General features: G+C 39.0%; 1 protein-coding gene across 17 annotated transcripts in view; it reads right to left on the reverse strand.

The window, feature by feature from the left end:
- CDC42BPA (CDC42 binding protein kinase alpha) overlaps window positions 1-17,635 on the reverse strand; it is a 321,704-nt gene that overhangs the window by 103,187 nt on the left and 200,882 nt on the right. For 15 of the 17 annotated variants that reach the window (XM_019821471.3, XM_019821474.3, XM_019821470.3 and 12 more), the window contains 2 exons: window positions 17,277-17,519; window positions 16,914-17,024 (listed from right to left, as the gene is read on the reverse strand). In XM_019821471.3, the coding sequence (XP_019677030.2) occupies window positions 16,914-17,024; window positions 17,277-17,519 (354 nt within the window). The remainder of the gene's footprint in view (window positions 1-16,913; window positions 17,025-17,276; window positions 17,520-17,635) is intronic. The other 2 variants (XM_011290821.4, XM_019821472.3) reach the window with 1 other exon arrangement.

The raw sequence follows: 17,635 nt of genomic DNA on the forward strand, positions 1-17,635 counted from the left end.
CTATTAACCTTTTGCCAGCCTTATGTTGCAAATATTGTTCTCCGTATATATATTCCCTTATTGTTGTTGTATTTTACAGCCTTCTTCCTACCAAGATTATATATTTATCTATAACTTCCGTTGGCACTTATATAGTTATTTGCTGATATTTAAATTTCTAATTTATACACAATTATTGCTGGTGTATGGAGTGAGAGAAAAATCTAACCACGGCTTATTTCTGATGTGGAACCAATAAAGGATTATGAATATGCAAATGTCTTTAGAAGAGACAAATCTGGGGAAGGGAATGACAAAGCTAGAATGTACACAAAGGAGAGAGAGGGGCTTCTCCAATGGTCCAGGGAGAAGGACAAAGGTCTAATCAAACATCTTCACAACCACTGGAAAAAATGACAGTCTCTTGGCATTTAGGTAGGGCATTAGGGATGAGAAATTTAGCCAAAAGCCACCCTTTTAGAAATGAGGATGAAATGTCTTCTCAGTAATAAGGTGAAAGGAAAATGCAAAGTCCAAAGCTTCTTCTGGACGGTGGCTAACGGGTAAAGAGAACAGAGATGATGACTGTTTAAGACCTCCTGAGCTTTGTGACTTTTCTACGACTTGGTTATAAGCTATCTATTCTCCCAGGTGTTCAACAATAAACCTTTTAAAACCCAAAGGACCTACGGGTGTACGTTTAGTGACAGCAGGGAATCATGCCCTAGAGGACAGTGTCTCTTGTTTTTGAAAACAGTATTAAGGGCAGAAAAACTGTGAACAGCAGTTGATTTAAAGTTGAAAGAAAACTGTCCTAACTTCTTCACATTTGAGATACCTACCTTTTTTTCAAAACAAAAACAAAAACAAAACCAAAAACACAAAACCAAAGACATCCACTGGGTGGGAGAAATGTCTCTGGGGTATCCACTGGAGTATTTAACCGTTTACTACAAAACTACTCACGCCGTGCGTGCCTCCCACACGCAAGACCCAGATTCCAGCAGTTTCTGGGGGCAGCCTGGCGCACACCGCGCTGGGGAAACTGGGAAGAGCCGCAGCAAGTCAGATTCTGGCGCGTACGCATCTCTGCAAAAATGATGCCGAGATTGACATCTGCGGCACTGACCGCTTACCTCTTCATTTTCAGAGTCCCCTCAAGAACATTTCGGTCTGCTGCTCTGTTTCGTACAGTTTGCTGTTGGCAGAGCAGCAGCACGCGCTGAAGTTTCGAGCAAAAACTACCCTGACGTCAAAACCTACCAAAGATACCACCAAAGAAAGTCATGGGCTCAAGTCACTTGTTGATAAGGATGTCAGAGAAAAAAAAAAAAATCAAATCAAATGCCAATGAAGTAGGGGTGCCTGGGTGGCTCAGTTGGTTGGTCGAGAGTCCGAACTTCGGCTCAGGTCATGATCTCACGGTCTGTGAGTTCGAGCCCGGGTCGGGCTCTGTGCTGACAGCTCAGAGCCTGGAGCCTGGAGCCTGCTTCGGATTCTGTCTCTCTCTCTGCCTCTCCCACGCTCATGTTCTCTCTATTTCTCTCTCTCCCCAAAATATATAAATATTACAAAAAAAATTTTTTAATGCTGATGAAATGAAACCGTATATAAAAAAGACACTATCTACCACAAAAGAACACGTCTTCTTGCAGGTATTGAAGGTAATTTAATATTAGTAAATTTATTAGTAAATGCAAAAAAATTGCATTACTTTAATGGATTCCATTAAAATAAATCCATATGATAATCTCAGTAGGTACCCATGCCCAAATGTATTTGATAAAATCCAATACCAACTGCAAATACCACCCCAAGTCCCATAATAAAACAAAAAACAATAAAGTAATTCTCCTACCTTAAAAAGTGCCCCCTTTTCAGCTATCAGACAAAGTAATACCTACTGGTGAAGCACCAGAAATACAGATTTAGAAATAATAATAATGGAAAGGGTGGCTTCCATGATCTCTTATGTAGTAGTTTTTAAATATTCTGTTTGACCAAGGAACGTGTGCAACAGTCACAAGAAATTATTAGAAAGGAAAGTGATAAAACCACTATAATTTCCATATAATTGTTCGCCCAGAAAATGTAAATAAATCCATTAAAAAGTGGCAGAACTGCTAAAGCTGAGTAAAGCAACTGCATGTAAGATAAACACAAATCAGCAGTACTTCTGGAGAGTGGAATGAGCAAGAATAAAACACAGCAAAAAATTTCACTGTTTTAAAAACAATCAAACAAAAATGATCAGAATCGAATACACACACGTGAGGAATAACAATAGTGAGTAATTTATCTGAATATTACATGAAGAAAGGACAAGTCTTTATAACAGACCTTAAAGAAGACTTGAAACAATATAGAAAAATACCAACTACGTGAAAGAAAAGATTAAATGCATATGTACTTAATAATATTTATCATATTATATTCCTTGTAAATATAATTAAAAAATTAAATACGGGAAATGACGCAGGGGTGGCAGGTGGAGGCAAAAGTTCCCAGTACATAGGAAAAATACACTTGGAAAAATGCCAAAGAAAATCCTGGAGGAAAAAAGGAGTAAAGAGGGAGAGAGAAGAATATTCTTTTCAGATATTAAAACATACTATATAAATCTTATTTTTAAAAGTTTTATTTATTTTTGAGAGAGACAGAACATGAGCAGGGGAGGGGCAGAGAGAGAGAGGGAGACACAGAATCTGAAGCAGGCTCCAGGCTCTAAGCTGTCAGTGCAGAGCCCGACACGGGGCTCGAACTCATGAACCATGAGATCATGACCTGAGCCGAAGTCGGACGCTTAATCGACTGAGCCACCCAGGCGCCGAGTTAAATATTTTTAGACCCAATAGAAACGTGCAGGAAAAGGCAGAATTACATGCTTAAACTGTGAACAAAGGATAAGCCAAGCTTTGAAGCAATAAAAGAAACATTGATGAAAATGAGAACAAATCTCCTGTAATTTGAAAAGGAAACAAGACCAAAATTAAAGGGCAAATGATAAATTCATAAATAGTTGTGGAAAAACTAAGAAATAGGCTTTCTCGCTATGCAAAGGGTTTATATGAACTGTAAGAGAAAAATTCAGACTATAAAATTAAAAAGGCAAATGACTTAAAGCAATAATCCACAAAGAAAAAGTGATTAATAAACAATCTACTAATAAAGCAAGAAATGCCTCTTATACTTGCAACAATTTGTGGCCCGTACCAAGTGCCTCGAAGTGATTTGACAATTTCATTTCTAGGTATCCGTTCTAAGAAATAATATTTAAAAAAGCAGGGCACAAAAGCATTCATGGTAATACTGCAAAAGTGAAAGATAAATATTTAATAGCAGAGGATTGAATGACGGGATATTTTTCCATAATCATGAAGATTGTTTGTGATAGTTACGTAACGAGTGTAAATGCTTGTGTTGTACTTTCAAGTGAAAAATCCATGTGTTAAAGGTTGAATCGTGTCCTTCCAAAATTCATGTTACGGCACTAACCACCACTAGTATCTCAGAATATGATCATATTTTAAAATATGGTCTCAAATACCGTCTGATCTGACCTATGTGCAATCTAATGGCGGTTGTCCATGGCTGGGACAGTGAGGGAATGGGGAAATGTGGGTCAAAGGGTACAGAAATTTCACACATGTAGGATGAATAAGTTCTGGAGATCTGACGTGAAGCAGGGTGAACACAGTTAACAATACTGTATCGTATACTGGAAATTTCTAAGAGGGTGGATCTTAACTGTTCTCAGACTAAAAAAACAAAAAAAGATAAGTGAGGCTATGTTAATCAGCTCGTTGTGGTACATATTTCACAATGTATACGTATACCTAAATATTACATTCTATACCTTAAGTATACACAATTTGTATTAGTCAATCGTATCTCAATAATGTTGGAAAAAAAATAAAAGTAGGGTCTTTACAGAGGTAACTGACTTAAAATGAGGTCATTAGGATGGGCCCTATTCCAATATAACTGTGTCCTTATAAAAAGAAATCTGGACTCACAATCTTGCACACAGAAAGAAGGCAGAGATCCAGGCGATACATAAAACCAAGGAACGCAAACTATCACCACGCCACCAGCACCGCTTTCGGGCATCTAGTTGCGATAATTGGGACAATAAGTTCCGGCTTTTGAGGCCACCCAGTTTGTGGTGATCTGTGGCAGCCCCAGCAAACTAACACAACAGGGTGAAAAGCTCTTGTAGCATATGGTCACAACAACTGAAAAGTATTTTTTTTTTTAACAGCCTGATTGAGCTACTATTCACATACCATACCATTTAAAGTATACAATTCAATGGCTTATGGATATTGTGTTAGCGGTGAAACACATAGCCCATAAAGTTCTGCCATTTTAACCATTTTAAGCATAGAGTTTAGTAGGTGTTACATTCAGAATGTTGTGCAACCATGACCACAAACTTTTTCAATATCCCAAAGAGAAATTCTCTACAACCACTAAAACCACTAAAGAATAATTCCCCATTACCCACTCTACCCAGCCCCTGGTAACCTCAATTCTGCTTTTTATCTCAATGAATTTGCCTATTCTAGATACTTCATCCAAGTAGAGTCACACAGTATTTGTTCTTTTTGGTCTGGCATTTCTCACTTAGCATAATGTGTTCAAGGCTCATCCATGCTGGAGCATATATCAAGAGTCCTCCCTTTTGAGGGCTGAATGGTATTCCATTGTATATAAATACATTTGCTTCTGTCCATCTGTTGATGGACACTTGATTGTTTCCACCTTTTGGCTACTGTAATAATGTTTCAAAGAACACTGGTGTAAAAACGATCTGAGTCCCTCTTGCAATTCTTTAGCGTACAGTACGTAGGAGGTGAATTCGTACAGTACGTAGGAGGTGAATTGTTGGGTCATATGGCTAACTCTATGTTTCCCTTTCTGAGGAACCACCAAACTTTTAACATGCTTGCAAACACCTGTTTCGTTTCTTTTTAACCCCCTATTTTAGCCATCCTAGTAGGTATGGAGTGGTATCTTAAGGTTTTTTTTTTTTTTAATTTTTTTTTCAACGTTTTTTTATTTATTTTTGGGACAGAGAGAGACAGAGCATGAACTGGGGAGGGGCAGAGAGAGAGGGAGACACAGAATCGGAAACAGGCTCCAGGCTCCGAGCCATCAGCCCAGAGCCCGACGCGGGGCTCGAACTCACGGACCGCGAGATCGTGACCTGGCTGAAGTCAGACGCTCAACCGACTGCGCCACCCAGGCGCCCCTCTTGAGGTTTTTAACTTCAAGTGTTGAACGTCTTTTCATGGGCTTATGGGCTATTAAAATATCTTCTTTGGAGAAATGTCTACTCAAGTTATTTGCCCTTTTTTTTAATGTTTATTTTTGAGAGAGAGAGAGAGAGAGAGAGCGAGCGTGCGCACGCGTGCGTGAACGCATGAGCATGGGAGGGGCAGAGAGGAGACACAGAGTCAGAAGCAGGCTCCAGGCTCTGAGCTGTCAGCATAGAGCCTGACATGGGGCTCGAACTCACAAACCATGAGATCATGACCTGAGCCAAAGTCAGATGCTCAACCAACTGAGCCACCCAGATGCCCCTGCCCATGTTCTGATTGAGTAATTTGCTTTTTGTTGTTCAACTGCAGGAGTTGTAGGATTTGTTTATATATTCTGGATATCAAACTCCTACTTAATTTGCAGATGATTTCTTTCATTCCTTTAAAAATGTCCTTTGAGGGGCGCCTGGGTGGCGCAGTCGGTTAAGCGTCCGGCTTCAGCCAGGTCACGATCTCGCGGTCCGTGAGTTCGAGCCCCACGTCGGGCTCTGGGCTGATGGCTCAGAGCCTGGGGCCTGTTTCCATTCTGGGTCTCCCTCTCTCTCTGCCCCTCCCCCATTCATGCTCTGTCTCTCTCTGTCCCAAAAATAAATAAAAACATTGAAAGAAAAAAAAATTTACAGAAAAAAAAATGTCCTTTGATGTAATGCACACAAGTTTTTATTTTGAGGAAGTCCAATTTATCGATTTTTTTTTTTTTCCTGCTTAGGTTTTCAGTGTCATATCTGAGTCCATGCCATGGTCATGAACAGTTACCCCAGTGTTTTCCTCAAGAGTCTTATGGCTGTAGCTCTTATATTCAGGTTGATCCATTTTGAATAAACTGTTTTATACAGCAAGAGCTAGGGATCCAAACTTCTTTGCGTGCAGAAATACAGTTGTCTCGGCACATAAATTGAATAGATTGAATAGATTTAGTACGATGTCAAAAAGCACACGGCCACAGATGCAGGAGTTCATTTCTCCACTCTTCATGCTATTCCAGTGGCCTGTGTTTCTATTCTTAGGCCAGCACCACACGCTTTTTGTTACTGTAACTTTGTAGTAAGTTCTGAAACTGGGAAGTTTGAGTTCTCCAATTCCATTTTTCTTTTTCATGATTGTTTGGCTACTTGGGGCCACCTGAAATTCTATATGAATTTTAGGGTTCTATTTTCCATTTCTGCAGAAAGGGCTATTGGAACTTCACTAGCAACTGTAATGAACCTGTACATCGCTTTGGGTAACAATGACATCTAAACAATATTAAGTCATCCTATCCATAAATGTAGTATGTCTTTCCATTTACTATGTCTCCTTTAATATCTTTCAGCAATGTTTTGTAATTTTCAGTACACAAGTCTTTAACCTTCTTGGTCAAATTTATTCTAAGGAACTTTATTCTTTTAGCTGCTACTATAATCGAAATTGCTTTCACAATTTCCTTTGTGGATTGTTCATTGCTGACTTACAGGCACACAGCTAATTACTGAAGATTGGTTTTGCAACCCTGGGGTCATCTGTTGTCTACTTACTAAGTCTTAAAAGTTTTCTCTGTATTTTGCATGACAGTCTTTTGCAGAGCAGAAAATTTTAATTTCTTTTTTTTTTATTTAGTTTTTTAAATGTTTATTTGTTTTGGAAAGAGAGAGTGAGACAGAGCCTGATGCAGGGCTCGAACTCATGAGCTGTGAGATCATGACTTGAACCGAGGTCGGATCGGATGTTTATCCGACTGAGCCACCCAGGTACCCCAGAAAATTTTAATTTCAATTAAGTCTAGCGTATCAAGTCTTTATTTCACGGATTGTGTCTTTGGTGCTGTATGTAAGAAGTCACTGTCCTACCAAAGGTCATGTAGGTCTTCTCCTATGTTATCTTCCAGAAGTGTTTTAGTTTTAGGTTTTACATTTAGGTCTGCGATCCATTTCAAGTTGGTTTTTGTAAAGGCTGTAAGTTTCATTCATTCATTCATTCATTCATTCATTCATTATGTGGATGTCTAGTTGTTCAGCACTATCTGCTGAAGAGACAATCTTTACTCCACTGTATTGCCCTTCCTCCTTTGTTAAAAATGACTCCTATGAATATTCATTCAGTGTCTTGATTACTGCATGTTTATAGTAAGTCTTAAAGTCAGGCAGTCAGTCTTCCAACTGTATTCTTTTCCTTCAATACGGTGCTGGCTATTCTAGGTCTTTTGTCTCTAAACAAACCTTATATTTAGTTTGATGATATCCACAAAAGGACTAGTTGGGATTTTGACTGGGAATGCATTAAATCTACAGACCAAGATGGGAAGAACTTACATCTTCATGATACTGAATCTTCTTATCCACAAAATGGAATGTCTCTCCATTTATCTAGTTCTTTTATTTCCTTTATCAGAGTTTTATAGTTTTCCCCATATAGGTCTAATGCACATTTTATTAAATTTGTACCTAAATATTTCACTTTTGTGGGTATTATTATTAATAGTGTTGAGCTTCAAATTTCAGTTTCCACTTGTTCAAGGCTGTTGTATAGGAAAGCAATTGGCTTTTGTGTATTAATCTTGTATCCTGCAACCTTCCTATAATGTCTAATTAGTTCCAGTTCTTTCGTCAATGTTTTTCATCCTCTGTATAGACGGTCATGTCGCCTCTGAACAGACACTTTTACATCTTCTTTCACAATCCATATACCTCTTATTTTGCCTTCTTGTCTTACTGCATTAGCTAGGATGTCCAATACAACATTGAGAGGCAGTGGTGAAAGGTACATCTTCACCATGCTCTGGATCTTAGTGAAAAAAGTGTCAAGTTTCTCAGCAATAAGTATAATGTTAGCTGGCTTAAGGCAGCTGCCTTAATGATCGATCATGGTGTTGAGTTCACCCATGTCCTTACTGACTTTACATCTCCTGGACTTGTTCATTTCTGCAACAGGGGTGTTGAAGTTTCCAAGTAGAATAGTATAGTCATCTATTTTTCTTTGCAGTGCTAACAGTTTTTGCTTCATGCATTTTGATGCTGCTTTGTTATACGCATACATGTTAAGTCCTGTTATGTCTTCTTGGAGAACTGATTCCTTTATCGTTATCCGATGCCCTTTTTATTCCTAAAAACTTTTGTTACTCTGAACTCCACTTTGAAATTAATATAGCTACTCCTGCTTTCTTTTAATTGGTGTTAGCATGGTATATCTTTCTCCATCCATTTACTTTTAATCTATATCTGCCTCTATATTTAAAGTGGGCTTCTTATAGACAATATATAGTTCGATATTTTTATCCTATCTGACACAATCTCTGGGTTTTTTTTATTTCAAAAATTTTTTAATGTTTATTTTTGAGAGAGAGAGAGAGAGAGAGAGAGAGAGAGAGAGAGAGAGAACGAACATGAGTGGATGAGGGACAGAGAGAGAGGGAGACACAGAATCTGAAGCAGGCTCCAGGCTCTGGGCTGTCAGCACAGAGCCCAACAACAGGGCTCGAACTCATGAGCTGCAAGATCATCACCTGAACTGAAGTCAGATGCTTAACTGACTGAGCCATCTAGGCACCCCACAATCTCTTTTGTAACTGGTGTACTAAGGCCATTGACATTCTAAGTGATTATTAATATTTTTGGATTCATATCTATTATATTTGCTACTGTTTTTCTATTTATTGTCTGTGTTCTTTATTCCTATTTTTGTCTTCTACTCCTCTTCTGTCTTGGTTTTAATCAAGTGATTTATATGATCCCATTTTCTCTCTGCTCTGTGGATATGTTACACTTCCCTTTTAGTGGTTGTGCTATAGTTTGCAATATCTATTTACAACCAGTTCAAGTCTGTTTTCAAAATATATTCTACCACTTCACGCGTAGTGCAAATACTTTAAAATGAAATAATCCCAATTCTTCCCTCCTATCCTCTAGATCATTGTTTTCATTCATTTCAGTTTTATACAAGCATATAGAAGCATGTGTGTATGCACATATAATCAAACACATTATTTTTAAGTATTAGATTAAGAAAAATAAAATTTTAAATTTATTTTACCTTATTCCTTCTCTGACGCTTTTTCTTTAACTTTTTTTAATATTTATTTTTGAGGGGTGCCTGGGTGGCTCCGTCGGTTAAGCGTCCAACTTCAGTTCAGGTCATGATCTCGCGGTTGGTGGGTTCGAGCCCTGCGTCGGGCTCTGTGCTGACAGCTCGGAGCCTGAGGGGCTGCTTTGGATTCTGTGTCTCCCTCTCTCTCTGCCCCACCTCCGCTCACACTCTGTCTCTCTCAATAAATAAACATTAAAAAAATATTTTATTTATTTATTTATTTATTTATTTATTTATTTATTTATTCAACATTTATTTATTTTTGGGACAGAGAGAGACAGAGCATGAACGGGGAAGGGGCAGAGAGAGAGGGAGACACAGAATCGGAAACAGGCTCCAGGCTCTGAGCCATCAGCCCAGAGCCTGACGCGGGGCTCGAACTCACGGACCGCGAGGTCGTGACCTGGCTGAAGTCGGACGCTTAACCGACTGCGCCACCCAGGCGCCCCTAAAAAAATATTTTTGAGAGAGAGGGAGACAGAGAATCCGAAGCAGGCTCGGTGATGTCAACGCAAAGCCTGACACAGGCCTCGAACTCACCAACTGTGAGATCATGAGCTGAGCTGAAGCTGGATGCTCGACCGACAGCCACCCAGGCGCCCCTCTGATGCTTTTTGTTTATGTAAATACAAGTTTCTGACCTATGTAATTTTCCTTCTCTCCAGATAACTCCTTTTAACATTTCTTGCAAGGAGGTTTACTGGCAACAAATTCCTTAAATTTTTGACTCAGAAAGTCCTTATTTTTCTTTCACTTTTGAAGGGTAATTTCATAGGGTACAGAATTCTAGGTTAATTTTTTCTCGCAACTCTTTAAATATTTCACTCCACTCTCATCTTGTTTGATTGGGTTTCCGAGAAGTCAGCTGTAATCCTTGTCTTACAACCTCTACAGATAAGGTAGTGTGTTTTTCTGTTTTGTTTTGTTTTGTTTCCTCTGGCTTTTAGGATTTTTCTTTATTTTGACTTTCTGTCCTTCGAAAATGGTATCTCTAGGTGTAGTTCTTTGGGCATTTATCCTGCTTGGTATTCTTTGAGCTTCCTGGATCTGGGGTTTGGTGTCTGATACTAATTTGGGGAAGTTCTCAGTCACTGTTGTTTCAAATATTTCTGCTGTTCCTCTCTTTCTTCTCATTCTGATAGTCCCACTGGACGTGTCACAACTTTTATAGTTGTTCCACAGCACTTGCATAGTCTCTTCTGGTGGTGTTTTTTTCCACTGTTTTTCTCTCCGCCTTCCAGTTCGGTCAGTTTCTATTTAGATATCCTCACGCTCAGAGTCTTTCCTCAGCTATGCCCATTAAAGATTATTTTTGTTTCTTTTTTTTAATAAATATAATTTATTGTCTAACTGGCTTGTATACAAAACCCAGTGCTCATCCCAACAAGCGCCCTCCTCAATGTCCACCACCCACTTTCCTCTCTCCCCCAACACCCCCATCAACCCTCAGTTTGTTCTCTGTATTTAAGAGTCTCTTATGGTTTGCCTCCCTCCCTCTCTGTAACTATTTTTCCCCCTTCCCTTCCCCCATGGTCTTCTGTTCAGTTTCTCAAGATCCACATCTGAGTGAAAACATACGGTATCTGTCCTTCTCTGACTTCTGTCACTGAGCATGATACCCTCCAGTTCCATCCACATTGCTACGAATGGCCAGATTTCATTCTTTCTCATTGCCAAGTAGTATCCTGTTGTTATATATAAACCACATCTTTATCCATTTGTCAGCTGATGGACATTTAGGCTCTGTCCATAATTTGGCTATTGTTGAAGATGCTGCTATAACATTGGGGTACACGTGCCCCTATGCATTAGCACTTCTGTATTCCTTGGGTAAATTCCTAGTAGTGTTATTGCTGGGTCACAGGGTAGCTCTAATTTTAGTTTTTTGAGGAACCTCCACACTGTTTTCCAGAGCAGTTGCACCAGTTTGTATTCCCACCAACAATGCAAGAGGGTTCCCCTTTCTCCACATCCTCACCAGCATCTGTAGTTTCCTGAGTTGTTGATTTTAGCCACTCTGACCGGAGTGAGGTGATAGCTCAGTGTGGCTTTGATTTGTACTTCCCTGATGATGAGGGACGTTGAGCATCTTTTCATGTGTCGGTTGGCCATCTGGATGTCTTCTTTGGAAAAGTGTCTATTCATGTCTTCTGCCCATTTCTTCACTGGATTATTCGTTTTTCAGGTGTTGCGTTTGGTAAGTTCTTTATAGATTTTAGATACTAGCCTTTTATCCGATATGTCATTTACAAATATCTTTTCCCATTCTGTCAGTTGCCTTTTAGTTTTGTTGATTGTTTTCTTTGCAGTGCAGAAGCCTTTTATCTTGATGAGGTCCCAATAGTTCCTTTTTGCTTTTAATTCCCTTGCCTCTGGAGATGTGTCGAGTAAGAAATTGCTGCAGCTGAGGTCAAAGAGGTTGTTGCCTGCTTTCTCCTCTAGGATTTTGATGATTTCCTGTCTCACATTCAGGTCTTTCATCCATTTTAAGTTTATCTCTGTGTATAAGAAAGTGGTCTAGTTTTATTCTTCTGCATGTTGCCGTCCAGTTCTCCCAGCACCGTTTGCTAAAGAGACTGTCTTTTTTCCATTGGATGCTCTTTCATGTTTTGCCAAAGATTAGCTGGCCATACATTTGTGGGTCCAATTCTAGGTTCTCTATTCTATTCCATTGGTCTATGCGTCTGTTTTTGTGCTAATACCATACCATCTTGGTGATTACAGCTTTGTAGTAGAGGCTTTTTTTTTAAATTTATTTATTTATTTTTAGTAATCTCTACACCCAGCGTGGGGCTTGTATTCATGACCCCAACATCAAGAGTTTACATGTTCTTCAAACTGAGCCAGCCAGCATCCCAAGACGTTGTTAATTTCTGTTACAGTATTTTTTATGTCTAGCATTTCTTTTTGATTCTTAGAATTTCCATCTCTGTTTTTACCTTGTTCATGTATTCTTCCATGCTCTCTACTTTACCCACTAGAGTCCTCAGCATATCAATCAATCATAGTTTTAAACTCCCAGTCTCATATTTCAACATCTCTGCCATGTCGGAGTCTGGTTCTGATGCTTGCTCTATCTCTTCCAACTGTATTTTCTGCCTTTCAGTATATCTTGTAATTTTCTGTTGATAGGCACACACGATGTTGTGCATAAAGGAATGCTGTAAACAGGCTTTTAGTAATGTGGTGGCGAGTTGTGGGGCGAGGGGAAGTGTTCTACAGTCCTAGGAGTAGACACCAGTCTTTTATTGAGCTGGTGCCTCTGGACCATACACTGTAAACCCTGTCAGCTTTTATCTCCCCCTTAGTTTGGGCAGGATGACCAGAGCAGGCTGGAATTGGATGTTTTCCTTCTCTCAAGTTCATCAGGCTCTGATAAACTCCAGCAAGTTAAGCTCTGGTTGAAGAGTTTCTCCAGAGAGCAGACCATGTTAAGACGAACAGGATGCTCTGGCATATTTCAAAATGGTTCCCATTACTGTTAGCATAAGGGGACTCTTCTCTGATGTTCACTGTGAGAACCCGGTCAAGGTCCAGGAAGTAAAACTCACAAAAGCGTGGGATCCTGCCAATGACTATGTTCTCTGGAGATTTTATCTCTTAGACTTGTCCACACCGAACCTCCAACGATCTTTCAGTTATAGTACAGGTTTCCATACACTGGCACTGATTCCTACAAAGGTTTCTGTTCTGGTAAATTGTGATTCTCTGTATTTACCTGTCCACATCTCCAAATGTAAGAGCAGCGGCTTATCCTGTGATGTCACCTCTCTTGCAGGTATAAGAAGAGTTGTTGATTTTTTTGATTTATTCGGCTTTCAACTTGTTCAAACATAGTGTCTTCCAAGCATCATATATGCTGGGCTAAAAGCTAGTAGCATTTTTTTGAATATTTTAATATATAGGATCATACGATCTATGAACAGAGAGAGTGTTTGGTTTTTTTTCTTTCTTTTTTCCATTCCAGTTTGGATGCCTTTTATTTCTTTTTCTTGTCTAATTCCTCTGGCTAGAGACGCCAGTATAAGTTACATAGTAGTGCTAAAAATGGGCATCCTTGTCTCATTCCTAATGTTAGGGACAAAGTTCTTGGTTGTTCAACATTGAGAATGATGTTAACTGTGGGCTTTTCATAAATGTCTTCCATCGTGTGACTACATTCCCTCCTAGTCCTAGTTTTCTGGGAGCTTTGTTCATGAAAGGATGTTGGATTTTGTGAAATGACTTAATGTGCTTCAATTAAGATGATCATTCCCCCCACTCAGGTTCTATTAATGTGATTTATTTTCTTAACTGAACTACCCTTGGATTCCTGAAGTAAAACCATTTGTCATGGTGCATAATCCTTTTAATATCATTTTGGACTTGGTTTGCTAGCATTTTGTTGAGGATTTATATACATCTATGTTCATTAGGAACACTGGTCTGTAATTTTCTTTTCTTGTAATGTTTTCTTTCTTTTTTTTTTCTTGTAATGTTTTTAATATGGCTTTAGTATCAGGGTAATGCTGACCTTATAGGAGGATGAGTTGAGAAGTACTCTCTACTCCTGTAATCTTTGGAAGAGTTTAAGAGGGACTGGTGTTCATGCTTCTTTAAATGTTGGATTCAATTCACTGAAAGCCGCTGGCCTGGGACTTTTCTTTGTCAGGAGATTTCTTCCTATTGATTCCATCTCTCCACTTGTTATGTCTATTGAGATTCTCTGGGTTTTGTTGTTGTTGTTTTGTTTTGTTTTTTGAGACACTTTAAGTAATTTGTATGCTTCTAGCTAAAGGTTTGTCAATTTTATTGATCTTTGAAAAAATCAACTTTGGTTTCATTCAATCTTATTATTTTTCTATTTTCATTTAATTAACTCCTCTCTAATCTTTATTATTTTCTTCCTTCTAGCTTTGAGTTTCTTTTGCTCTTCTTCTGATTCCGTAAGATATTAAATTAGGTAACTGATTTAAGATCCTTCTTTTTTTTTTTTTTTAACGTAGTTACTTATGGCCATAAATTTCCCTCTGAGCACTGCCATACTGCATTGTACGGTCAGTATGGTGTTTTCATAGGATTCCTCTCTAGGTGTTTTCTAATTGCCCTTGATTTCTTCTTTGATCCACTGGTAAAGAGCATCTTGTTTTATTTCCACATATTTATTAACATTCCAATTTTCCTTATGTTACTGATTTTTATCTTCATTCCATTGTGGTTGGAGAAGACACTTTGTATGATTTCAGTCTTCTTACGTTTTTGAGACTTGTTTTGTGCCTAACATCCGGTCTATCCTGGAGAATATACCATGTGCACTTGAGAAGAATGTGTATTCTGCTGTGTTGAGTAGAAGGTTCTATACGTGTTTGTTAGGTCTAGTTGGTTATAGTGTTGCTCAAGACCTCTGTATCCTTAGGTATCTTCTGTCTGTATGTTCTATGCATTATTGGAAATGGGGTATTGAATTTTCTGTTATTCAAGAATTATTTCTCCCTTCCATTCTATTGAAAACTGCTCCTAATGAACTGAAGATTCCTACACCCTTTTAGAATGGCCAAAATACGTTTCAAAACCAATTCAAAATAGGTTTACAAGAAATTAAACCAAGAAATTCCAATTTTAAATACCCTCAAGGAAAGACAGTATGAGAATAATCACAGCCAACACTTACTGAGCCTTTACTTTCTGCCAGGCCCTAGGGAAATAATTTTAAATGCATTAGCTTATATACTGGGGAGATTTATGATTATCCCAAATTTATAAATGATACAAGAGATTATGAGAGTTTGATCAACAGGTAAATACATGTGATTCAAAGTTCTCGGTGCAGCAGTGTTTACTACAGAAAACAATAAAGAGCAGACTAGTGGATAGAACACGGCACTGAGTTAGAAAATCCAGGTTAACAATTTTGTTAATGTTTATTTTTTTTGAGAGAGAGAGAGAGAGAGAGAGACAGAGAGTGTGAGTAGGTGAGGGACAGAGAGAGGGAGACACAGAATCCGAAGCAGGCTCCAGGCTCCGAGCTGTCAGCACAGAGCCCGATGTGGGGCTCAAACTCATGAATCGTGAGATCATAACCTGACCCGAAGTTGGACGCTTAACCGACTGAGCCACCCAGGCACCCCTTGAAAATCCAGGTTTATCACTTTATCACTTATGACTACATAATCCTTAACTCTCCTGGGTCTTAATTTCCTCAAATGCAAATAATCCCTAAGATACTTCCAGTCTTTATGATTCTTGTTTGTTACCCAATCACCTACATGCCGGAAACAAAAGAGTCCCTGACTGAAAATCATTTGAGACAGTAATGTAATACCTTCTATACACTAATCCTGTTTCAGAAGCATAACTATATAGAAGAAACATCTCTAGTTTGAAAAGCTAACCAAGACTGTGCAATCATGATGAATCACAAAACGAAAAATAAACCAATCTCTGAACAAGAAATAAAATCTAGAATTTATATTTACATTTACAACAGAGAAATCTTATTTGCAACCACTGATCTCTAACCGTCAGAGAAAAAGTTCTGACCAAGTGTACCGCGTCATTCGTTCATGGATTTAACACATTTATCAAACAAGTGTTAAACATGTGGCATCGAGCCAAGTTAATACTATACTTGTACGTTTTCAATAAGCTAGGTCACAGTTTAGGCAAGGAGACATTTTGTGGATAAATACAAAAAAAGCTATGCTAAAGTTATTCACAGAATCCCACAGTGGCATAACCTTCCTGAGATGACATGCAACTTGATTCTTATGTCTGCCAGATGAGTGAGACTAGACTGTGCATGGTTATGCAAGGAGAGGGTGTAGGGGAGGGGTGGCGGACAACACAGGAGACTGCTCCAAGGTTGGAGTGAAGAAAAAGCAGACATCATTCAGATTATCATTTAGCGTTGTAGAAACAGGATGTCCATTTAATCCCAATTCTCTCACTTTGGCATACCTAACGCTATTATCACAGCTAATGGTTACTGAGCACTTTACAGATATATGTATGGACTCCTAACATAAAACCAATGAGACAGGGTTTTACAGATAAGAAAACCTAGGTCCAAAGAGATGAAATGTTTTGTCCAGTATCACATGGCTAGTAACAGATAAGGCTAGGACTTAAAACCAAGTAGTCCAACTTGAGAGTTGGCACAAGGATATCCCTCGCTCGGATGTGTTACCCCATGCCCATTATCATCTGATCCCCCCTCACAGGAGTACATGCAGAGCTACCCTGAGGCTCTCCTCAGTCATTTACAAGATCGAGGATCTGGGTATGTGACGGTGCCCCCATGCAGATTCCCAGTGCATCTTGACCAGGTGTGCACAAATATTTTAACTCTTTCCCCATAGATTTCTTCTCCCCACTAAGCACAACCTTCCCTTTCCTTCCAGAATGCTGGGGAAGTCTATGTCAGCCTCTACTAGTAAGAAGAATTACGAATGTTAGGTTTGAAGGAGAGCTAGTTTTTACCCCACGTCAAAGAGAGAACATAAACTAACACTCCTGTTAAGCCTAAAGAGAAGAAAATTAATTCAACTTCGCAAATGTGAAATCAAACGATACCTTTAGTCCCTCCAATTCATTTTCCAGTTGCTTAGAATAGTGCTCGCTCTGTTCACGCAATTTCCTGTCTTTAGATGCTTCAGCAGCCACAGCTTCTGAATGAACTTCCAGCTTTAAAATAAAATGAACAAAGCGGATTTCATGGTTATACCTGTTTTTTCCAGTAAAATGCTTTTTCCCCCATGGGAATTTACCTTGTCACAAGAAGATAACTCAAATGTTGAAGTTCACGTTAAGTAAAATTATCCAACAAGAAAACTGTTTTTAACAATTCAAGTATGATATACACATCATTTCACTCATCTGAAAAAGCAGCTTTAATCACTACCCCCTGGGCACTGGACAATCTGCCTGACTACTAACCTCTTTCTTGGCTCTCTCTGTCCTGCGCAGTTCTTGCCTTAAGCTTTCAACTTTTTGCATCACTAGGTCCACCTCTTCTTCCTTATCTCGGACATGGCGAGCAAGTTTCTGTTTTTGGGTGTGCAACTCTGTTAGCCGCTCATTGATCTCCATGAATTCCTGCATGGCCAGTTTCCTCTGACAGTGTGCGTCTTTCAGCTCTTTGGACTGGTTTTTTAATCGCTCACTAGCCTGGACTAGTTCCTACGGTTTTGTAAAAAGAATATAAGTTACCAATTCTGCAACCTAGGGACCAATTTTGGCCCTCAAAGCAGCCATCATGAAGTCATGAAGAGCCAAAATTATTCATCTCAGGACAA

Source organism: Felis catus, chromosome F1 (assembly GCF_018350175.1).
Source record: "Felis catus isolate Fca126 chromosome F1, F.catus_Fca126_mat1.0, whole genome shotgun sequence".
Lineage (NCBI taxonomy): Eukaryota > Metazoa > Chordata > Mammalia > Carnivora > Felidae > Felis > Felis catus.